The sequence below is a fragment of the Aulonocara stuartgranti genome (assembly GCF_965226115.1).
Source record: "Aulonocara stuartgranti genome assembly, chromosome: 10".
Classification (NCBI taxonomy): Eukaryota; Metazoa; Chordata; class Actinopteri; order Cichliformes; family Cichlidae; genus Aulonocara; species Aulonocara stuartgranti.
Window position 1 is genome coordinate 21000975 of NC_138946.1, and position 19114 is coordinate 21020088.

General features: G+C 42.7%; 2 protein-coding genes across 5 annotated transcripts in view; one reads left to right on the plus strand and one right to left on the minus strand.

The window, feature by feature from the left end:
* LOC309715884 (voltage-gated potassium channel subunit beta-3) overlaps nucleotides 1-15370 on the plus strand; it is a 31037-nt gene extending 15667 nt beyond the window's left edge. For all 3 annotated transcript variants that reach the window (XM_082549332.1, XM_082549331.1, XM_082549330.1), the window contains exons 2-14: nucleotides 5991-6034; nucleotides 6129-6166; nucleotides 6438-6517; nucleotides 6785-6829; nucleotides 7259-7303; nucleotides 7406-7449; nucleotides 9176-9262; nucleotides 9416-9501; nucleotides 9617-9737; nucleotides 9828-9922; nucleotides 10034-10154; nucleotides 10588-10676; nucleotides 10790-15370. In XM_082549332.1, the coding sequence (XP_082405458.1) occupies nucleotides 6438-6517; nucleotides 6785-6829; nucleotides 7259-7303; nucleotides 7406-7449; nucleotides 9176-9262; nucleotides 9416-9501; nucleotides 9617-9737; nucleotides 9828-9922; nucleotides 10034-10154; nucleotides 10588-10676; nucleotides 10790-10879 (903 nt within the window). In that variant the 5' untranslated portion in view covers nucleotides 5991-6034; nucleotides 6129-6166 and the 3' untranslated portion in view covers nucleotides 10880-15370. The remainder of the gene's footprint in view (nucleotides 1-5990; nucleotides 6035-6128; nucleotides 6167-6437; nucleotides 6518-6784; nucleotides 6830-7258; nucleotides 7304-7405; nucleotides 7450-9175; nucleotides 9263-9415; nucleotides 9502-9616; nucleotides 9738-9827; nucleotides 9923-10033; nucleotides 10155-10587; nucleotides 10677-10789) is intronic.
* Nucleotides 15371-15861: 491 nt separating this feature from the next.
* On the minus strand, nucleotides 15862-19067 carry LOC309715964 (sialidase-3-like). 2 transcript variants are annotated; one of them, XM_082549491.1, is made up of 3 exons: nucleotides 18537-19067; nucleotides 18116-18374; nucleotides 15862-18001 (listed from the first exon to the last, which is right to left on the minus strand). In XM_082549491.1, exons 2-3 carry the CDS (start codon nucleotides 18338-18340, stop codon nucleotides 17000-17002), a joined length of 1227 nt encoding a protein of 408 aa, XP_082405617.1. In that variant the 5' UTR covers nucleotides 18341-18374; nucleotides 18537-19067; the 3' UTR covers nucleotides 15862-16999. The 2 variants fall into 2 exon arrangements, with proteins under 2 accessions (XP_082405617.1, XP_082405616.1); XM_082549490.1 differs by having other exon boundaries at nucleotides 18116-18355; nucleotides 18537-19065.
* Between the last annotated feature and the right edge of the window lie 47 nt (nucleotides 19068-19114).

Genomic DNA, 19114 nt, shown 5'->3' on the forward strand with positions numbered 1-19114 from the left:
TTTCACATCACAGCCAGCAGCTTAGACCAAAGACTGGAGACGAGGAGCTGTTGCTGGTTCCATGAAGAGTCTGTGACCTGATGGGAATTGCTGTGGTGTTTTTGCACTTTGGCTTTTGCAAGGATTAATCAAGTAATAGAGACCTTGTTAATCAATGAGCTTTAAGTTCTGTCACCTTAGGTGCACCAGTTGACCTCTATCATCTGCTTTGGTGCAAAGCAACCGCTCTCTGTTAGTGATGTGGCTGTACTCGTGCTACAGATCAAAATCTTAAGCTCTACAAAAGTTCCCTGATTTCAGATTATTTTGCCAAACTAATGTATTTCCAAGCTGTTTCTACATTTTTAAACATTTAGGACATGCTGCTCCAGTTAAAGCAGACGACAAACAAAAGCCTCAGCTGTACCATAAAGAGAAAAACAAGAAAAAGAAGATGTAGCGTTCATAATAATACCTGATACTGGGTAAGGTCGCATGTTAAACTGGAGAACAAAGCCTTCATGTATTTTCATGAGGATTTGAAGTGTTCTGACATTCAGCCATGCAGAGAGGTGTCGTTGTCTGGAGGAGCGGAAGGTGGAAATCTCAGTAGCGTAGTCGCAGCAGCTGAAGCTTTGGCGTCGAGCGGCCCTGTCGACTTTAAACACGCATCTCATGCTCATTTAGTGCTGCGAGACGGTGACCTACCCTGAGTGTTATTACTCTCGCCGCGTGCCTCTTCTTAGCATTCAGATTCTTATCTCGCCCGCGTTTATGCGCTCTGACGGCACAGCGGCGTCACCGGCTCGCTTTGTTAATTTCACTCCACGCGCCGTTCACACGCGTGCCACCGAAGGCAAAGCGAAGTGTAACAAATCCCCAGCAGCGACTAAAATATTCATCGTAACCGGCAGGTGAAGCGATAATGTAGTGATTTTGACCTCACGCTGTTGTCATGATTAACCACGGGAAATAAATGGCCTGTGTGGCAGGGAGGAGAACACGACTGCGGGCTGCAAAAACCTTGACCTTCAGCTCTCCCCTCTGTCGCTCTGGGACATTTATTTATTTATTTATTTATTTATTTATTTATTTATTTATTTATTTATTTTCAGGAGGGGTTCCAGTTGACTGGGCAGATTAGTGACTCACTTTGAGGTCTGGGAAGTTTTAGGCAAAGTAACGCCGGGTGTTCACTTGCTTGATTTCAACCAAAACATAATCCAAACCATGATCTGTTTACTGTCTGCTAAACTGTGGCTGCTTATTTTCATCTGCCACCCACTACTACAGCACGCTGTACGGTGCTTAATGTTATAATTACTGCATATATCGTGCATCTGAACAATATCTAGGCTGTTATTATGTGTGCAGCTGCTTGTTGGGACTTGATTAAGTGTATGCAGCGGGCAACTTAATCCTCTCAAAATGCAAAGTGACCTGCGTGTCAGTGTTGTTTGATGAAGCTCAGAGTTGTCGATAATTGACTGCATTTGGCGGCTTACTCTTAACTGAGAGGCATCGTAATCGCGGCCAGAAAATCCACATCACGTCCTCGGAGTAAGGCTGTCTCATCAAAGTCAAAGACTGGTATTGTCTTCTGGCAGAGCCATCATGGCCGCATGTTGTTATTATGTAAGAGCAGAGGGCAGCCTAATGAACAAGTGTCCGCATGCTCTGGAAAAGACTCAAAAGGCATTTAATTAGATGATATCAATTCCTCTTTCTTCTTTTAAAATCTTACTTTTATTTGAAACTCTTTTCAGTGTTTTAATATATTCATTTATTTAAATAAATCTTGGTAGCATTCATTTGCCTGCCGTGTAATACACTGCAAAATTCATTAAGGCAAAGTAGTTGAGCTGTTTTAAATCACAGGGAAACAGGAACACCAAAGAAAACCGGAGGACGGCGCGATACTCAAAAACATGCTCGCGATTGCATTCAATCACTTTGAATTCACTGCGCTGTCACTCACGGGGGCATGAGATCCGGAAAGCGCCACATCCCTCAAATACTCGTCTTTATCCGTCTGCCAGCGGACATGAAACAGAGGCAGAGTGCAGCGACCTTCTCAGCGAGCGAATTTCATTAACATTTGATTACATGTTGGGGCGAGTGAACATTTTTTTGGGGTTTTTTTTTTGTCGCAGGTCACGTGTGTTCCCAAACTTGGAATAAACAGTAATGACAGCGCATTGTGTCAAATTCAGCTTGTGTGAGCTCTTTCCTGCACCACTTCATTACATGCATTTTTAGTTAACGGGAGAGTCAGGACCACTAATAAAGTGTCAGCAGCTGATACGCAGAATTGGAGGAGAGCAGCTGAGATTGTGCGTGTGTGTGTGTTTGTGCCCCTTTTTCTCCATTCGCTCCCTGCACAGCATGTGTATTTTATAATTAGGACAGACCTGATTTCCTAACTGTTTTAATATAGCTGAATTAAAAAAAAAATCACATTTACATGAAGGGTCCATTGTTTAGGCTAATGCTTTTAAAAATAGCTACATCAATAATTAGTACACTCTTAGATGCTGGGGTTTTGATTAGTGCCAGGCCATGTGGCTAATTTGGTTTCATTTGTCATATAAACCCAAAAATGTAGCTCTGTTGGCATGTCTCTGGATTATTGAGAATGACAAGCAAAGTAAAAGTTTGTGGTGGCGTTTTTTTTAGTGCCATAACTTCTGCCCACTCCATTGATTGTATTTAGGCAGGCACAGGTGAGAAAAATCTGTTCTCTGTAATTTGGGTGAAGTGACCCTTTAAAGCCACAAAACAGTGTGTGCAGCATTACTGAAAGAGAACAGACAGTCCACCATCTTCCCACACTCTGTGCTCAGAAAATGTGTGTCTAAGCATACACATAAAACTGACGTGAGTGTTATTAATATCTAGGTCTTCCCTCTGGAGAAGAGCCTGCTCAGCATGTGTGTGGCATTTTATGACAACTGCAGAGGGAAGGGGGAGAAAAAAAGTCCACCATTAGCACCTAACCATCTGTATATAGTGTCTTCCTCCTGTCTCAGGTGAAAACTAACTGTGAATGTCAGCACAGGTTAAAATGCTGACTAAACCGTGACGGAGCACCTGTGTGTCTCCTCTGTCTCTCTCTCTCCAGCGTTAATAATGTATGGACGAGGCAGCCAAGTTGCTACAATCATCTCGTTTGGAGATCATGATTTATGGCAATGGAAAAAATAGAGAAGAAAACACTGGAAGACCTACTTATAAAGGCTATAGAGAAGCATCTGTGTGCCCTGCTCAAGAGTGCATTCATGCATGTCTGCATGTGGAACTGTGCCTGCGTTCCAATGCAATTCCCATCAAGCGTGAATATTCACGTGAAAGCATCGAACCCCTCCCCATAATGACACATGCACAGCATAGATGTTTTCCGTTTATTGCACAGCGTCCCTCACATCCGCCTCAGATGAAATATAGGCCGAGCGTCTGGGTGTACTGCGTGCGGGAGATAGTGGGAAAAGACTGTCAATAGGGAGATAGTGCGAGGAAAGACAGAGCATGTGTTTCTCCAGACTCACTGATAGTAATTTAGCAGACTGCAGCATTGCAGAGAGCGGCGGAGTTGAGCGCAAGGGAGGGGGCGGCCAGTTGTCACACATGGAAACAGTGACATCCTCTATTGCTCAGAAGCACACGCGCACACACAGACATAAAAATGAGATTTTTATGTGGCTCGGCAATTGTGGAATTCGCCCAGTAATGCACACCGGTTTCAAATTTGCTCCCTGTCATGATGCGTTCACAAGCAGCGTTCACCAAACACGAGGCTGTCAGCTTCATGCACTCATCTTTAACAAGCATATCGGATAGAAGAGCATTTAACAGAAGAAGGAGAAGAAAACATTTGCGTAACAGCCGTATACCAGTGGATGCTTGACACACTCCACCGAATGCTGACTCATGTTTTGGTGGTATGTGTTTTTTCCTCACACGTAAGCCTTCTGTTTGCCGTCCTGGTCCAATGTGAAAAGGAAAGTATGGACAGAAGGTGTGTGACTAAGCTGGGGAACAGATTTTTATTGTCCTTAATTCACAGCTCAAAGCCATCATGCATAATTCTAATGAGTTTTTCTCAAGTTCCCTAAAAATAATAATAAAAAAGAAGGTAATAAACAAAAATAAAGTTGGGTATAAACCATATCGTTTATTTGCTCCCGGTGTGCAGATACAGAAGCTACCTCAAAAGCAATTTTGAATCAGTTTCAAGCTTTGCTTTAGAAGCTGATTAAAACTGTAGGGAATATTTTTTCCGGATGCTGTTATTGGCCCCACCTTGTCAAATGTTGCTTGACAAAAAATAAATAAAATCCCCTTTATTCTCATCCAAATAAAGTTGAGACAAAAAAGGACTGATTTGATGGATACTACAAAAAAAGAAGAGCCAACAAAAACGAACAAAACAAATGGTAAAATATTCAGGTAGCTCATTTGAAATAACCCAGTCTCTGAAATATGTTTTTCCCATGTGCCTCATTTAAATTTACTCCCAGTGTTCAAAGTGGCTGTCAGCGTGAGAGAACAGACAGAGCTGTCATTGGTTGACGAACCACGAAGAAAAGCCAGCTTACCATACAAGGAATCAGCTACATCCAAACCCCGCAGACACATTTCCCTTTAAATAGCTTTCCTGACCTTCCACCTGTGTGCTTTTTTAACAGTTTAACGTAATGACACAAACAATATGTATTTCACACCCACATGGAGTGCTCACATAAAGACTGATGCCCCCACTACACACACACACATAAAGATCGTGAAACAAATGCTTACATATGCAGGAATCTAAAAATAGCATAAGGTTGGGAATAGAAAATAGACCAGGAAAATAAAAGCGGGACTTGTTCGACTGAGTCTAAATGCTCTGACAGTCTGTCTTTGTGCATTTGGCTGTTTCGCGGTGGACGCAGGCAGACAAGCCGAGAGGGGAGAGGCGCTGGAGATGAAAAGACGGCGAGCAGCGAGGTGCACTGCAGTTCTGCCGGCTCTCCAGCTGGCTCCCCGGCTAATTAGAATGGGGGAGAGCACACAGGAGAGCAAAGCATGAAGCCCACATCATTTTCAGCTGTACATGCTCCTGTGGTCAGAAATGCAGCTCTCTGCTTCTCCCCCGCCTGCCCTTCAAAATTCAGCTGTCTGAATAATCAGATGTGGCATGTCAGTTAATGGACTCCTCTTTAGCTCACAGAGCATTTTTGAGCCATTTATGGTGCAGACCAAAGAAGCTTTTGCCAGGACTCTCTAACTGCGCTGAGCTCCGTCCCCTCCAGGTGTTTCACTGGCCCACTGTAATACACTGAACTGCTAACATACGAGGGATGAAAGGTCAATTGTTCAGAAATAATTAGACAGAGGAAGTCATTTTACCAGAGGCGAGAAAGACTTTCACTCAGCAGCTGCAGTGGAGGAGTGAAGTGTCGGAGACTACGATAGAAATAAATTACATCTGTGTCTGGTTTTTAATTTTGTGTCGTACTTATGTTTTACATGTGACACCAGGTTTGTGTTACATGCTGCTACAGAATAATCAGGATCTCATCAACAACATCGCCATATTAAGGCGACGTTTAGCTTTCAAATCCTGATGTGTCCAGTAAAGCAGTGAGCCAGCTCCCTCATAGACGTGAATAAATAGTTTATAACGCTGTAATGTAGTTGTGAGTGGATGTGATTATTAATAAACCGAAACTACTTCAGATGGCTCGGAGGCTTGGGTAGAAACAAATAAGACAAAATGTGTGTTAAATACAGTGTAACATTGCAGCTGCCATCTTTTTTAAACTCCACTTAGGTATCTCTTAGTCTCATCACTGCTTAACCACAGTGTCTCCCTACTGAGGATTGCTCATCACTCACATGCGTACATCTTACTGACTGTGTTTGAAGATTATATGTCCAGATATATTCCAACTGCCCACACATTTTGTGTGTGTGTGCGCTTTACAGGCATTTCTCATCTAACCTCCTGATTTTTCCCCTTTCTATAGGAACCTGGGAAAATCGGGCCTACGTGTTTCCTGTCTCGGGTTAGGTAAGTTGGGATGAAGGCAGGGAAATATTCAGCTCAGCTTCAAACTCTTAAATAAAATCCGTCTGTCTGTCTCTCCCTCTCTCTCCTTGTTCAGGCACCTGGGTGACATTTGGATCGCAGATCTCTGATGAAGTGAGCATTCTCTCTCTGTGTTTGTATGAGAAATCGATTCCCGCACACCTTCACTCGTTTGGTTTTTGTGTAACACCGTTCGGCGCACTGTAAACAAATCTCAGTGTTCACGATCGCAGGAATATGTGTGACAGGCCTTAAGACTGCTGTAGCTTGGCGAGATATTGTCTGTATTATCCTCCCTGAGTAGTGCCCTTCATGAACGACCTCTGGGTAATTGGAATTTATCCGCCGTCTGCTTCTCTCAGTCTCAGTTTTTGTGTTCTCTCAGATGGCGGAGAACCTGATGACCGTAGCTTATGAGAACGGAGTGAACCTGTTTGACACAGCGGAGGTGTACGCCTCTGGAAGGTCAGACTTCACTTTCCTCTCCTGAGCCTCAATTAAACTTTTTTTTTTTAAATCGTCTGATTTCTCTCACAGCAAATACAAAAATTTAAACCTGTTTTTATGTGACGTCGTCTTTTATTGTCTGCCGTTTTCCATTCTTCTTCTCTACATTAATCTGGTTTTCTTTGGTCTGCGTGTCTTTATCATTTATTTATCTCGTTAAACGTTACATACAAATAAAGTTTATTAGCCTCAGCCCGTCACAACCAATGATGTGTTTCTCCACAGGGCGGAAATTACTCTAGGGAACATCATCAAGAAGAAAGGTTGGAGGTGAGATTACTCATTCTTCCTAACTGACTCACAGGCATGCAAACCTTTTTAACTCGACCAGATCACAGATTTACTTTAAATAATCCCTAATAATCCCTTCCTGAGATGAAATGCATTACTACATGTTTTTTATTACTTTTGATAGCGGCACACCATTAAATTCTCTCAAGGGAAAGCCATGCTTGGGGAAAAAATGTAGAGCTTTATCCTCAGAGAGACTAAAAAGGATAAAAATGTTAAATTCCCTGATCAGAGATGGTGGCTGACTCACCCAGCTGCCTAAGAGACACATATTGGTAATAAAATGTTTTAATTTTAACACCAGAAAGAGAGAAAGACTGTCCGTACTATTAGATTTAGGATGAGCTGATTCCCTTAACTTAAATGTTATGCTGCAATCAAAATACTCACGACTCCTGTCCTTGCCAGACGTTCAAGTTTTGTCATTACGACAAAAATCTACTGGGGAGGCCAGTAAGTATAAGACTAAAACACTAGACTCTTCACATTTCTTCAACCCAGCCTCTTCATCATTTTAACTGAGGATCAATGATTTGTATTTTCACAACTTCACAGGGCAGAGACAGAGAGAGGACTCTCCAGAAAGCACATTATTGAAGGTACAGTCTACTCATGTATTTGCAAAGTGTAAACCAAATAAGGGGTTATTCTGGTCCAGTTGAAAGCAATTTAAATAAATTTCAGTTCAGTTATATTTATAGAAAATTCAACAGATCACACATCAGTTGCCTTGGGGCATTTTATTTTGAAAGTTAAATACCCTACAATAATACGGAGAAGACGAACAGAGCAAGTGCTTTGGCGACAGTGGGAAGGAAAAACTACCATTTAACAGGAAGAAACTTTCAGCAGAAACAGACTCAGGGAGGGACAGCCATCTGCCACAACTGGTTGGCGGTGAGAGGAGAAGACATTGGATAAATATTTTTCTGCAGCTTGACTTTAAACTGACAATTTAAAATAGAAAATGGGTCATTTGGAGCTGGACCACAACATCACCATAGATACTGTGGGGATCTCTCACTCAATGACTCAAATTAGCTGAGGTGAAACTTAGCGCACAGCTGGCAGAACTTTGATATAAAATGAAGTGGTGATTTACATATATAAAAAAAGGCAGAAGTGCCACAAACTGCAGTTTGTGGCACTTCTGCGTTAGCTTTAGGCTTATTATACATTAAAGACTATAAATGAAAGCCTTGCTTTATTAGGTTGCACTGCATCTTTATTTTGTATGGCATGTTTTTCTGTGTGTTACTTCAACCACTAATGATGTGGTTGCTATCATTCATTCGGAGCCCCCTTTACCTTTTAGTGTGAGCATTGTTTGACTCACTCAGTCAGCTCCGTGTTACACGTCACAGTAAGCACAACTTCATTTTTAACTGTGATGTCAGTGGACACTATTGGGATATGAGGTGCATTCACTTTGAAGCTATAGTACAGATGTTGATGGGTAGGATGTTTCAGAGGCCTGTCATCAGATTTGTTGGGTCAAAGAAAATACAGAGGTCAGGTGAAGGTACATGTCTTGATTGCTGTTTTCCAGCCATTTCATTGGTTCCAAAAAATAATCCTAAAAAAGCTAAAGGATATGGTGGTGGTCTTTGTTCCTTTTGTAAGCAGCACGGCCGCAGGATGACCATTTACCTTGGACTTGAATGACTTTTTTATGTCATTGTCATGAAGCTTTTGATTTGGGGCCGTTGCATAATGAGTGAACTACGTGCAGCTCTTAAGGCTTGCACCGCGTGCAGGGTCAACGCTCAGATTTCGACTCTATGCACTATTTTTCACTTTGCTCAGGAAAAAAAAGTCCAACTGCTGACTTACCCAAGGTTAGACGTTTGCCCAGAACATTTGAGAAGCAGAAAATCGAACATAAAACAGAATCACTCATTTTACCCTCCACCAGCACACTGTACTGAGGATAATCATTAATATCTTGGGAGGAGCTGAATGCTGTTTTGATGCCATGTAAACTTAAAATGTAAAAAATAAATCACTTTAGTGATCTGGCCTAAGATTAGGCACCAGCATGAAGTTTGTATTTATAGATCTACTGGATGAAACTCCATGAAATTCCAAACACACACTCATGTCTCAATCAGGAAAAAATGTAATAACTTTGGTCCTTCCCTTACGCTTCATTGAGCATGATTACCAGATCAATATAATGCAGCCTGATACTTTGGTTTATTGCCAAATAACTGCAAAGCTATTGACACTGTAATTAGACTCTCTGTTGTGTAGCAGTGGCTCAAAACATCACTGTGCCTTAAAGTTATGACCCTTAGTCCAATAATTGACTCGTGTTTCTCACAGGTTTACGAGGATCCCTATCAAGACTCCAGCTAGATTATGTGGACATCGTTTTTGCCAACAGAAATGATGTCAACAGTCCGATGGAAGGTCAGTTTGAACCGCTTACTACTGTTGTAGCACAAATATGGAGGGTTTTTGTATGGTAGTATGTTTTATTTGTGGAAATAAGCTTTAATCAGATGCGTTAGAGTTGTCAAATGAATGTAATTTAAGTGAGATGTCGTGTGCTGTGATTTGCAGAGATTGTACGGGCCATGACGTTTGTAATAAACCAGGGTATGGCTATGTACTGGGGAACCTCGCGCTGGAGCGCAATGGAAATCATGGTGCTGAGCTCTCACTCTTAAAGTCTTACTCTTCACAAATTCACGAGTGTCAGCTTTTTTCCAGATAACGCTGATCACTTACCATTGCATTGTGTTTCCATTTCTGCGGCACCAGGAGGCATACTCAGTGGCACGCCAGTTCAACCTGATACCACCTGTGTGCGAGCAGGCAGAGTATCACTATTTCCAGAGGGACAAAGTGGAAGTGCAGCTTCCTGAACTCTACCACAAGATCGGTCAGGCATCCAAAAACCCCACAGCAACATTTATCTCTTCTTTTTAATTAAGTTTCATTAGTTTCATTCACACTTTCCTCGCTCTGTCAGGTGTCGGAGCGATGACCTGGTCTCCGCTCGCTTGTGGTTTAATCACAGGCAAGTACAGTGATGGTGTACCGGAGTGCTCCAGAGCAGCAATGAAGGTCAGTTTGATCTTCCACTTCTTCTGGCTCCACATCAGCCTCACTATAGTTCTTGATTTTATCGGCATACAGTGTGAATCAGTGCTTTTCTCCATGTTGGTCCTGATGAAGGGGTACCAGTGGCTGAAGGAGCGAGTGAACAGTGAGGAGGGTCGGAGGCAGCTGGCTAAAATCAAGGAGCTCCATCTACTGGCAGACAGACTGGGCTGCACTGCTGCACAGTTAGCCATCGGTATGATCCGAGCAAACGGCCTTAATTTTTTAGTGCAGACATACAGAGATGCAGCTTTGCTTGTTTTCGCATCATGTGACTGCAGATTAAGACTGAATTGATTCGTATTTGCATGATTTTCACTCCTTAAATGACTGATTCATTATGTTTAATCTTACTGTACACACGCAGGTAGGAAGTGCTGTAACGGTTCTGGGAGAAGTGTTGAAAAGCTATGTCTCCTGCATGAAAATAACATTACATAATCTGTGATCTTGTTAATTAAGTGCTTTGTATATGTATGGTTGCATTAAGGCTTTCAAATGGAATCCAACCACTGGTTAAATCTGTTAACATTTTTTTTAAAAGAAGTCTAAAAAATCAGCTACTTTACTTCGGTTACAAACTGATATTCCTCCAGCAATAAAGTTTTCCTGGTTTGCTCTTTTTACAGCCTGGTGTCTGCGCAGTGAGGGAGTCAGCTCAGTACTTCTGGGTGTTTCTAATACAGACCAGCTTCTTGAGAATCTGGGTGCCCTCCGGGTAAATATGTGCTGTATTCAAATATGCTTTTATGTTTTGTGCGCAATAAAAAGAACCACCCAAAAAAACAGCAGATGACACTTTAAGCTGATGCCACCCTCCCCTTCTTTCAGATTTTATCTCAAATGACCCCTCAAACCGTTACTGAGATGGACGCCCTGCTGGGAAACAAGCCACACTCGAAGAAAGAGTCACGCGCTTGATGATTCAAATCTCAGCGACGGACGATGTTCCGAGAAGATGAAGAAGACTTTGATATTGGGGAAACATCGCTTTTTGCTCTGCTGTATACTCAACAACTTGCATGTCCTCGGCAACATTTATGCTTCCAGTATGTGCGCATATCCATTCTGCGCAGTACATTATATCATGTAGAAGAAAAAAAAAGGAAAAAAGAAAAAGAGAACTCTCTCAATTGTGGAAGAAAAAAAACATAATCGATCATATATTGCTCACTGTTGATTGTTCAGAGACTAATTATTTCAACATAGAGGAAGGCTAAAGCTGGTCAATCAAATGTCAATCCTAAAATGAGGAAAGAAAGAAAAAAAAAGGCCACCTCTGCCCTAACATGCAACTTTACTGCGTGAACGGTGCTTTCATTAGACGTGTGAGTCTCCTCCCCTCACAGCTGCCTGTTATTCTGTGTGATGTTTAGTACCCAGCAGCCAGAGAGCTAAAGGTTAGTCCTTATGTGTCTAACCGAACATTTCCCGTAGTGTGCATGTGACTGCTCTGCCACACTCACCGCTTTATAGGGTTGGGAACAATGAATTACTTGTGAAGTAATAAAAAAAAAAAAAAACCCACAGCAAATAAGCCACTCTGGTATTACTTTTTTTTTTTAAATCACATGATTTAAAAGGAAAAATTGGCAAATGAATTTCAAACATGAAGGTTACAGAGTTAGAACTGAGTCTGGCAGAAATGTTGAAATAATAATAATAACTTATGTGTGCTGTTACGTTGTCAAATTGGCAATCAGAAATCAAAAGCCAGTGACATTTTGCAAAGTGACTTTTCCCAACCCTGCTGCTTTCTCAGCGGTCCGTTTGCCTCCTCTGTGCGCATGTCCCTTTAAGACAGAATAGCCCTAACAGGGTGTAAATGTGGCATGGCTTCTTTCTTTTTTTTACGGCTTATGTAGATTTGCAGTGCCCTTGTAAGCCATTTATTTATTTATTTTTTAAACTCTAAGCGGTCAGATAGTTTTATCCGACATAACCGTCCTGCTGGGCACGCTCGCCTTAAAGGCTCTCAGCAGTCTGCAGACACGGCTTGTGTGTCCATGTTGCATATAATCTTTGCATCGTCCTAAACTATGTCAAAAGATGCTGACATCACTTTCTAGCGGTGCCGAGTTGCTGATCTCGAGTCGCAGGTCTGAGACGGCTGGACTGAGCGGAAAGGTTGCTGGGTGTCTGACACAAAGATTGGGACATATTGTGGTGAACGTTACGTTTTCAAAAAGATGGGAAATAAAAACAATAAGTCTGAGTTTATGAAATGTGATACGAGTCTTACCACAGACCACTTAGGGTAAGATTTCGATTAATGTTAACTTTTCTTTTTGTTTGTGGAAGCCTGAAAACACAGCTTCTCTGCTCATTTCTCTCTCTGCATCGCTCCAAATTCGTTCCCATTCTCAAACACACGCACGACAGATTTTATACTGTGCACTTTGTCTTTTTCCCTTTAGTTTTGTAATGACTTCAACACTTTGTAATGTGAAAGGGGGGTGTCTTTTGTTTTGTTTTTCTCCTTTTTTGTGTGATTTGCCATGAAAACTAATCTCCGAGGTGGAGTTTTTGATACACCGGAGTTGTTTCAGCAGACACGAGGTTGCAATATATTGTAAATAGGCTCATGTGTTTTGACGGTGACGTAACAAGAGAGAGTTCAAGTCTGTGGTTCATGAAGGTTTTCTTAAAGGAGCCGCTGAAACGTGGCTCTCCGTGAGTCTGTCATGATGTACAGTTCGACTGAGCGTAGCTTCCTGTGTACATAGGTCCTTCAATCAAACCCTGAAAATGTAACTTTGCCTGCCTAACTTATATTTTACTGTCTTGCAACAAAGAGAAACCAAAACACAAACAAAAAATAATAATAATAATAAGAGAAGAGACAACTGATTCTGAATGTATCATGTCTGTTGCTCAAACCTACTTAAGGGACAAAGCACATACCCTGTTCCATGAAGTCCAGTGGTGCAAACATTTACATTGGGATTAGCCAACTCAAGCTTCTTGCACCCCCTTCTTTCAGCTGTTAATACAAAGTCAGATGAGATTTTTGTACTTCCAAAACCCGGAGTAGTCTAATCACAGGTGTGACGCTAAACCCCCAACTGCTAGCTACTCTTCCACGTTCATTTTTGGACCACCTTTTATTTGTGTACATGTGCGATGCAATTTTACGAGTTGCATATGAGGCGGCATATGGGCCGCGAGCACTAGGATTAGTCACAACCTTCATTCTCGCATATCATGTGCTCCCTTGATGGGTTTTAGCTTCCTTATGTACACTTTGATGATCAACACAATGTTGATGGACATACTTAGATGACTAAGACACTTAAACCTGTAATTGCTTCAGATTTTTGTTTTATTTTGTTCGACATTTTTATGCAGATAGAAAATAAAGCAGCTTTCAGCTACAGATTTTTATTTTATTTGTGGTTAAGCAGTGACTGGCAGAGGAATGTTCTTAACTAAAGTCAGCAGAAGCCAGCAGATAACACTGAGTGCATAATGCATACCTGCAAAGCTCGTTTGTTCCTTCCATTTGAGGTTAGCCTGCACCTTTGTGTTGCTGCTGATATAACAGAGCCTCTTTGTGTTGCACCAAAACAGCACGAGTTGACCGAGCGTGGCGACGGGTGCTGACCGTGGAAATAGTGATTTTTTGTGTGTGAAAAGGCTCAGGGAGATGTGTTGTTTCAGAGAAATTCGAAATCTCCTCACTAAAGCGTAAAAAACTTTGATTATTCATGTGGATCTTCAGACTGTTCTTTCTGAGAGGGGGAAAAACGTCCCTCTGTGAAATCTGGCATTAAGACTGTTTGTGCTTATGTGGATTTACACTAATCAGCTCCTTCTTTTCCTTAGCGCTTCTTGCGAAGAAACGCAATGAGTTGATCAAACTTTTCCTTTTCTTGTATGTTGACGATGGTGACGTTTGTGACAGGCAGCTTTGTTGCGTGCAATAACAGACTATATTTGTAACAAAAGTCCACATCTGATTAATCACTTTGCAAGCGCTGGCTTACAGTATGAGCCACACAAATATTCAGCTGCACATCCAAAGGAGTCAAATTTGCACCTTGTAGTGTTATTGTACAATTACATTTGGGGGTTTGGTTAGCACTAAATCGCAGGTGGATTTAAAACACTAAAAAGCTCACAAATTCAAGAAAGGTGCGAGTTAAGAAGCCTTGCATTTATTTCCCTGCTTACATCCTGTTAAATGTGTGCCAGCTCTTCACCCCTGACTCTTTCAGATGGATGGTACGAGAACAATAACTCAGCCGTGTGTCCGGCGCTCTGTGCCGTGCCCGCTGGGACGCCACACATGTTTACAGCGAGCAGAAAACATCTGTGACGCCAGCACCGGTAGGCCTTCTCTTACTGGATTCCCAGGTGCCCTCAGAGCGACAGATGAAACACATGTGCTGAAAAATATTGACGTCCTCACCGCCAACACAGAAGAAGGAAACAGGTCTTGCCACGTGATTCATCCTCTGTGCGGTGAAACAAGTTGGGGATAAGGTTATAAAGAAAGAAGAAAAAACAGAGAGAAAGATGTTCAGAAGCACATTGGAGATCTACAAGCCCCCACATCTAATAAAGCACATTTCATACCTTACCCAGATGCTGTTGTTTTGGTCCTACAGTGAGCCGATTATATTAGAGGTCAGACCCGGTGATGAAATCCCAGGTAACCTGTAGCTTCTGCTGTGTTGACTAAAATCCTAATACAAATGTAATAATGCAGTGGAGCAAAGCAACCCATGTCAGCACGAGCTGAGCACTCGTGCACCGACTACATTTACTGCATTTGTGTCAATAAAGAGCCTGAAATCCTTCAGCCTCCATCAGAGTGCTGAGAATGAGCCCAGCTCAGTGTTTCTCGTAAGGCTCGCCTCTGCAGCCAAATCCTCATGAAGGTTATTGCTGTGTTACAGACCACTGGGTGATATCTCTTTGTTACAATAAGGATGGCTTCCTGCTACTTAGCACAGCATGAAAATGTGCAACAATCTGCTGCTTAAAATATTCAGAAAGAAGAACTATACGCTGTTTGAAGTAGAAACATTTGATAATACTACAGTGCCCTGCAGTATCTAAGACATAAAATCATTTTTGTTCTTATTAATTTAGGGACCGTTTTTAAAGATTTGTTTTACACAGACACCATATGGAAGTCAGAAACAAGAAGACAAGCTAAAATAATGTTGATTTGGATCTTTGCTGATAATTCGAACACTTTGTAGTTATTGCAGTGGGCTCGCCAAGACAAGGACAGGACAGCGTTTCACATGCACTTATTCCAATAGAATAACCTCCTTCGCACATTTCAAAAAGAGTCCATGCAGATCGTTTGCTTCAAGGACACATACAACCCTCATCCTCCTAATGTATGCTGTCTCCACTGTGCCAAGCCAGTTAAATCTCGACTCCTTTAATCTGACCCCACCTGCTACCATACAATAAATGGATGAAGTGGACTAAGCTACTGTGGACTTCCTTTTTATTGCTGTATTTTCACGTGTTTGGCTTTCAGGTTATGCAAGTGCATATATATATATATATATATCAGAAACTCCCATATTAGTAGAAATGTATTACTTAGGAAAGTTGGGAGAGTGGAGGGGGAAATAAAGAGCTCCCGCTTGTCCTTAATTCCTCCCCCTCTGTTTGCACATCTGCTGAATCACATTAAACTCCCCACAGGCCGCTTCACAACAGAAGTCCTCGACATCATTTCAGCGAGCTGGAGCCCTTCAGCCTCTGTTTGCTGCCATGGGAATGCATCTGAAGTGTTTTTTATAACTGCTTAAAAAAAAAAAAAAAAACAACACGCACACAACCATCTCTTTTACTTTTCCTGCTCTGAGTCAGCTTTTACAAGCTCTTCAATTACTTTACATTGTCACAAGGAAAAAAAGAGAAAAAAGGAAGCCAGGTGATCACAGGTTACCTTTATTTTACTAAAATACACGTTTCATGCAGGGTTTTTTTTGTCACTTTCCACAACAGAAACACACCTAAACTAATGCCACCTCGGGGCTTCTTATTTTAAATGTTTTTTTCTTGTCTGCCGCACAACAACAGGCAAAGAGGGACATTAAAGTCACACGGTACAATATTCCGCATGTGCAAATTCCTAGTGGCTTCATAAATAGCGAGTCCTCATCTGATGTCACATGCCGTCATTAGCGAACCAATAGCGAGCCAGATGTATCTGGTCATAGCGACGCAGTTTACGCTGGGAAAAGAAAGTCATGCTCAATGCGCCGGAAATCAACAATAACGGAGTGCTGTATTGCTTTTGAAAATTAATGTCATAAAAAAATATGTGTGCGGTAAAAAGTAGCCTTAATCTATCACGTTTTAAAAACAAACAACCAAGAAAAACTTAGATGAAGTTGGTCAGCTGGATGCATCTTTTCCCTCCAGTTTTATTGCCACCTTTATGGCACCGACTGTGACCCTGCAGGGGGGGGGGAAAGCACTGACAGGCCACGTTCCAAACAGTGGAGAAGGCATACGTGAATCAGAGCACATGACGTGTAAAAAAGGAGAGACTGAGCATGGAGGAAACTCTTTCCAAGGCCTGCTATGATCTTCGTATGAAAATAAAAAGAGGTAGGCAAATTGTCTCTGCTGCTCAGAAAACACTGGCAGTTTAATAAGATGCAAACGGGGATGAAGTGCTTATCAAACATGCTACACGCAAAGCCAGTTTTTTTTCCCTAAGTGACAGTCCAGCACAGCATGCCTGAAACAAACCACCTAGCCTATTCAGAATAGTGTTCTTCCTTATGCAGCTTGTTGCATATTAATAATATTTAATCTTATAATAACTTTTTTTCTTATGTAAACAAGGAGACAGCGAAACACACGACTCATGCATGCATTATCATCTCCAGAATGTGGAACAATAGTAAACACAGACGGATGTTACTGCACAGCATATTTAGTGGCTTTTTGTTTTGTTTTTCTCTCTATTTTTTTTTTCCTTTTTTTGTTTTTAGGCTGTGGGGGAATGTCAGAGAGCTTCGTTTGCTAACACAGAAATAAAAGCGACCACAGTTAGACCGCTCAACGCTTTTCTTTCCTGCCGCCTGTCTGCATGACATCATTAAGGGAGAACGACACGAAGGCAATCTGCTCGAGTTCACTCTCTTTCCCGCACTCCATCAGGCACGAAAACTGATCCTTGTCCCCGTTGTAAGCCAGGTCCGAGTAGCCGCTGGGCCCCCTGTGGATGATCCTGGGTCTGTCCCATCCGGATGAGTGCAGGGGGGATCGGTTCAAATACACACCCATGTCCCTTCTTCTGGACTTGCTCGTCGGGTGCATGAAGAGGAGCCAGGTTTGCGTGTCTGGTGACAGGAGCGACGTGCCGCAGGCTTTGCTTTCCGCGTCGTCGTTTGGGACAAATTCCGGCGCGGGAAAGCCGATGATGCTTCCCTGACATCCGTAGCGCGTTTCCACCAGCTCCGGGGCCATGTGGGGCTTGTCGAAGTAGACGCCGCTGTTTTCACTGAGAGCCTCACACCTGTGGCCCCCGGCATTACGAGCATTGCAGTAGAGGTGGCTCCTGCCCTCGTGGTCTATGATCTCGGCCATTTCACATTCGCACGACTTCTTCCGCAGCATCTTACCTATGTGCCACGTCTGTCCAAAGTCCTCGCTATATACTGACAGTGCACGTGGGTAGACTGTGCAAGGGATGGGGAAGGAGCAGCATCTGTAAGGAATGTAGTAGGCGTACGCAGGGATGATCAGTCGGCCGTTCTCAAGCTGAACACCGTGGCCGGGGCCCACGGCGAATGTGGCCCACTTGTGAATGGCCTCGCCGATCACGCTGTCAGTTAAGTCTGTCACTTGGCTCCAAGTCTGGCCGTCGTCTCGGCTGCTGACGTAGCAAAGACGAGTCTTGTTCTTACCTGTCAGGATCTGCTTCGCTTCCGTGGTTGTGCCCCACACACAGATGAAAAACAAATAGAGCGTTTTGGTGTTTTTTTCATACACCGGGCAAGGATTCATAGTGCGGTGGTTTGGCAGGCACACCGAAGACAGCTCCTGACTGGACGACCACTGGAAAAAAAAACAAAATCCCAGAAACATGACAAAGGCAACATTTGAAAAGAGGACAACAAATCATGTTAACTTCAACTATGAAAATCAAAGTGATCATGTGGCAATGGTAACCTGCATGGATCCATCCTCTTTCAGGGTGCCTCTCCTCATAACGAAAATTTTGGCGTCATTGTCACAGGGTGAGGATCTCTTCTCTGCAAAGGCGAGGAAGGTGTGACAGTGCCTCAGATAGACGAGAGCAGGGATTCTGTATGTTATCCCACTTGGCTCCCTTTCAAACAAAGTTGTTTTAGGAGGTTCTTCTCCGCTGTCTCCCTTCGACGACGTGTTTCCCATGGTGGATCAGAGCTCCTGTGAGCAATAAAATATCCTAAAATGCATGACAGAGCCTCAGCTTCTTTTATAGTCTTGTTATAACAACCTTCAAAGCACAGACTCGGTGAAGAGTTCACACTCCAGCAGCTCCCTATAAACACAGACCGCTGCATTGCCACAAACAGCTCGCACCGTGCATGCACAGCAAAGCCCTTACCTTCACTGATCGCTCTTCACAGGTCCCGCTCGTGATCTTTGTCTGAACATCATACCGTCTATAATCGCACGCGAAACCAGAGACCTCTGATGTTCACGACACTGATGCTGTTGGTTCATCAGAAACGAAGCCGTACCTGAGACCGAGAGAGACTTTTACGCTCCCTTCCGCGTTCGCTTCTCAGCTAAACTAAACGTCGACTTTATGCAAATGAATATATCCACCTTCGTATTTGATTGTGTTTTTCTTACTAGCACTACCGCAATAATGACTACATATCAGTTATGGCTGTCACTACCTACGCCGCTCTAAAACGGCCTTCCCCCGCAGGGACGCCCTACACAGAAGCTAGCTAACTAGCCGGTTTAAACAAACACAGGTCAGGCTTAAAATCTTCCGAGAGTAATTATTTGCCAAACAATACACAAAATAAAGCATTTCCTGGTTGTAAACGTGCTTTTTTAATGTCTTTGAATGCCTCAGGTTGGCCCGGCGGAGTATTATCTTGCCATTTTAGTTAATCTTTGAACACCTAAACTCACCGGTCTCTTCCGCCTTTAGCTTAGAAAAGAAATGTT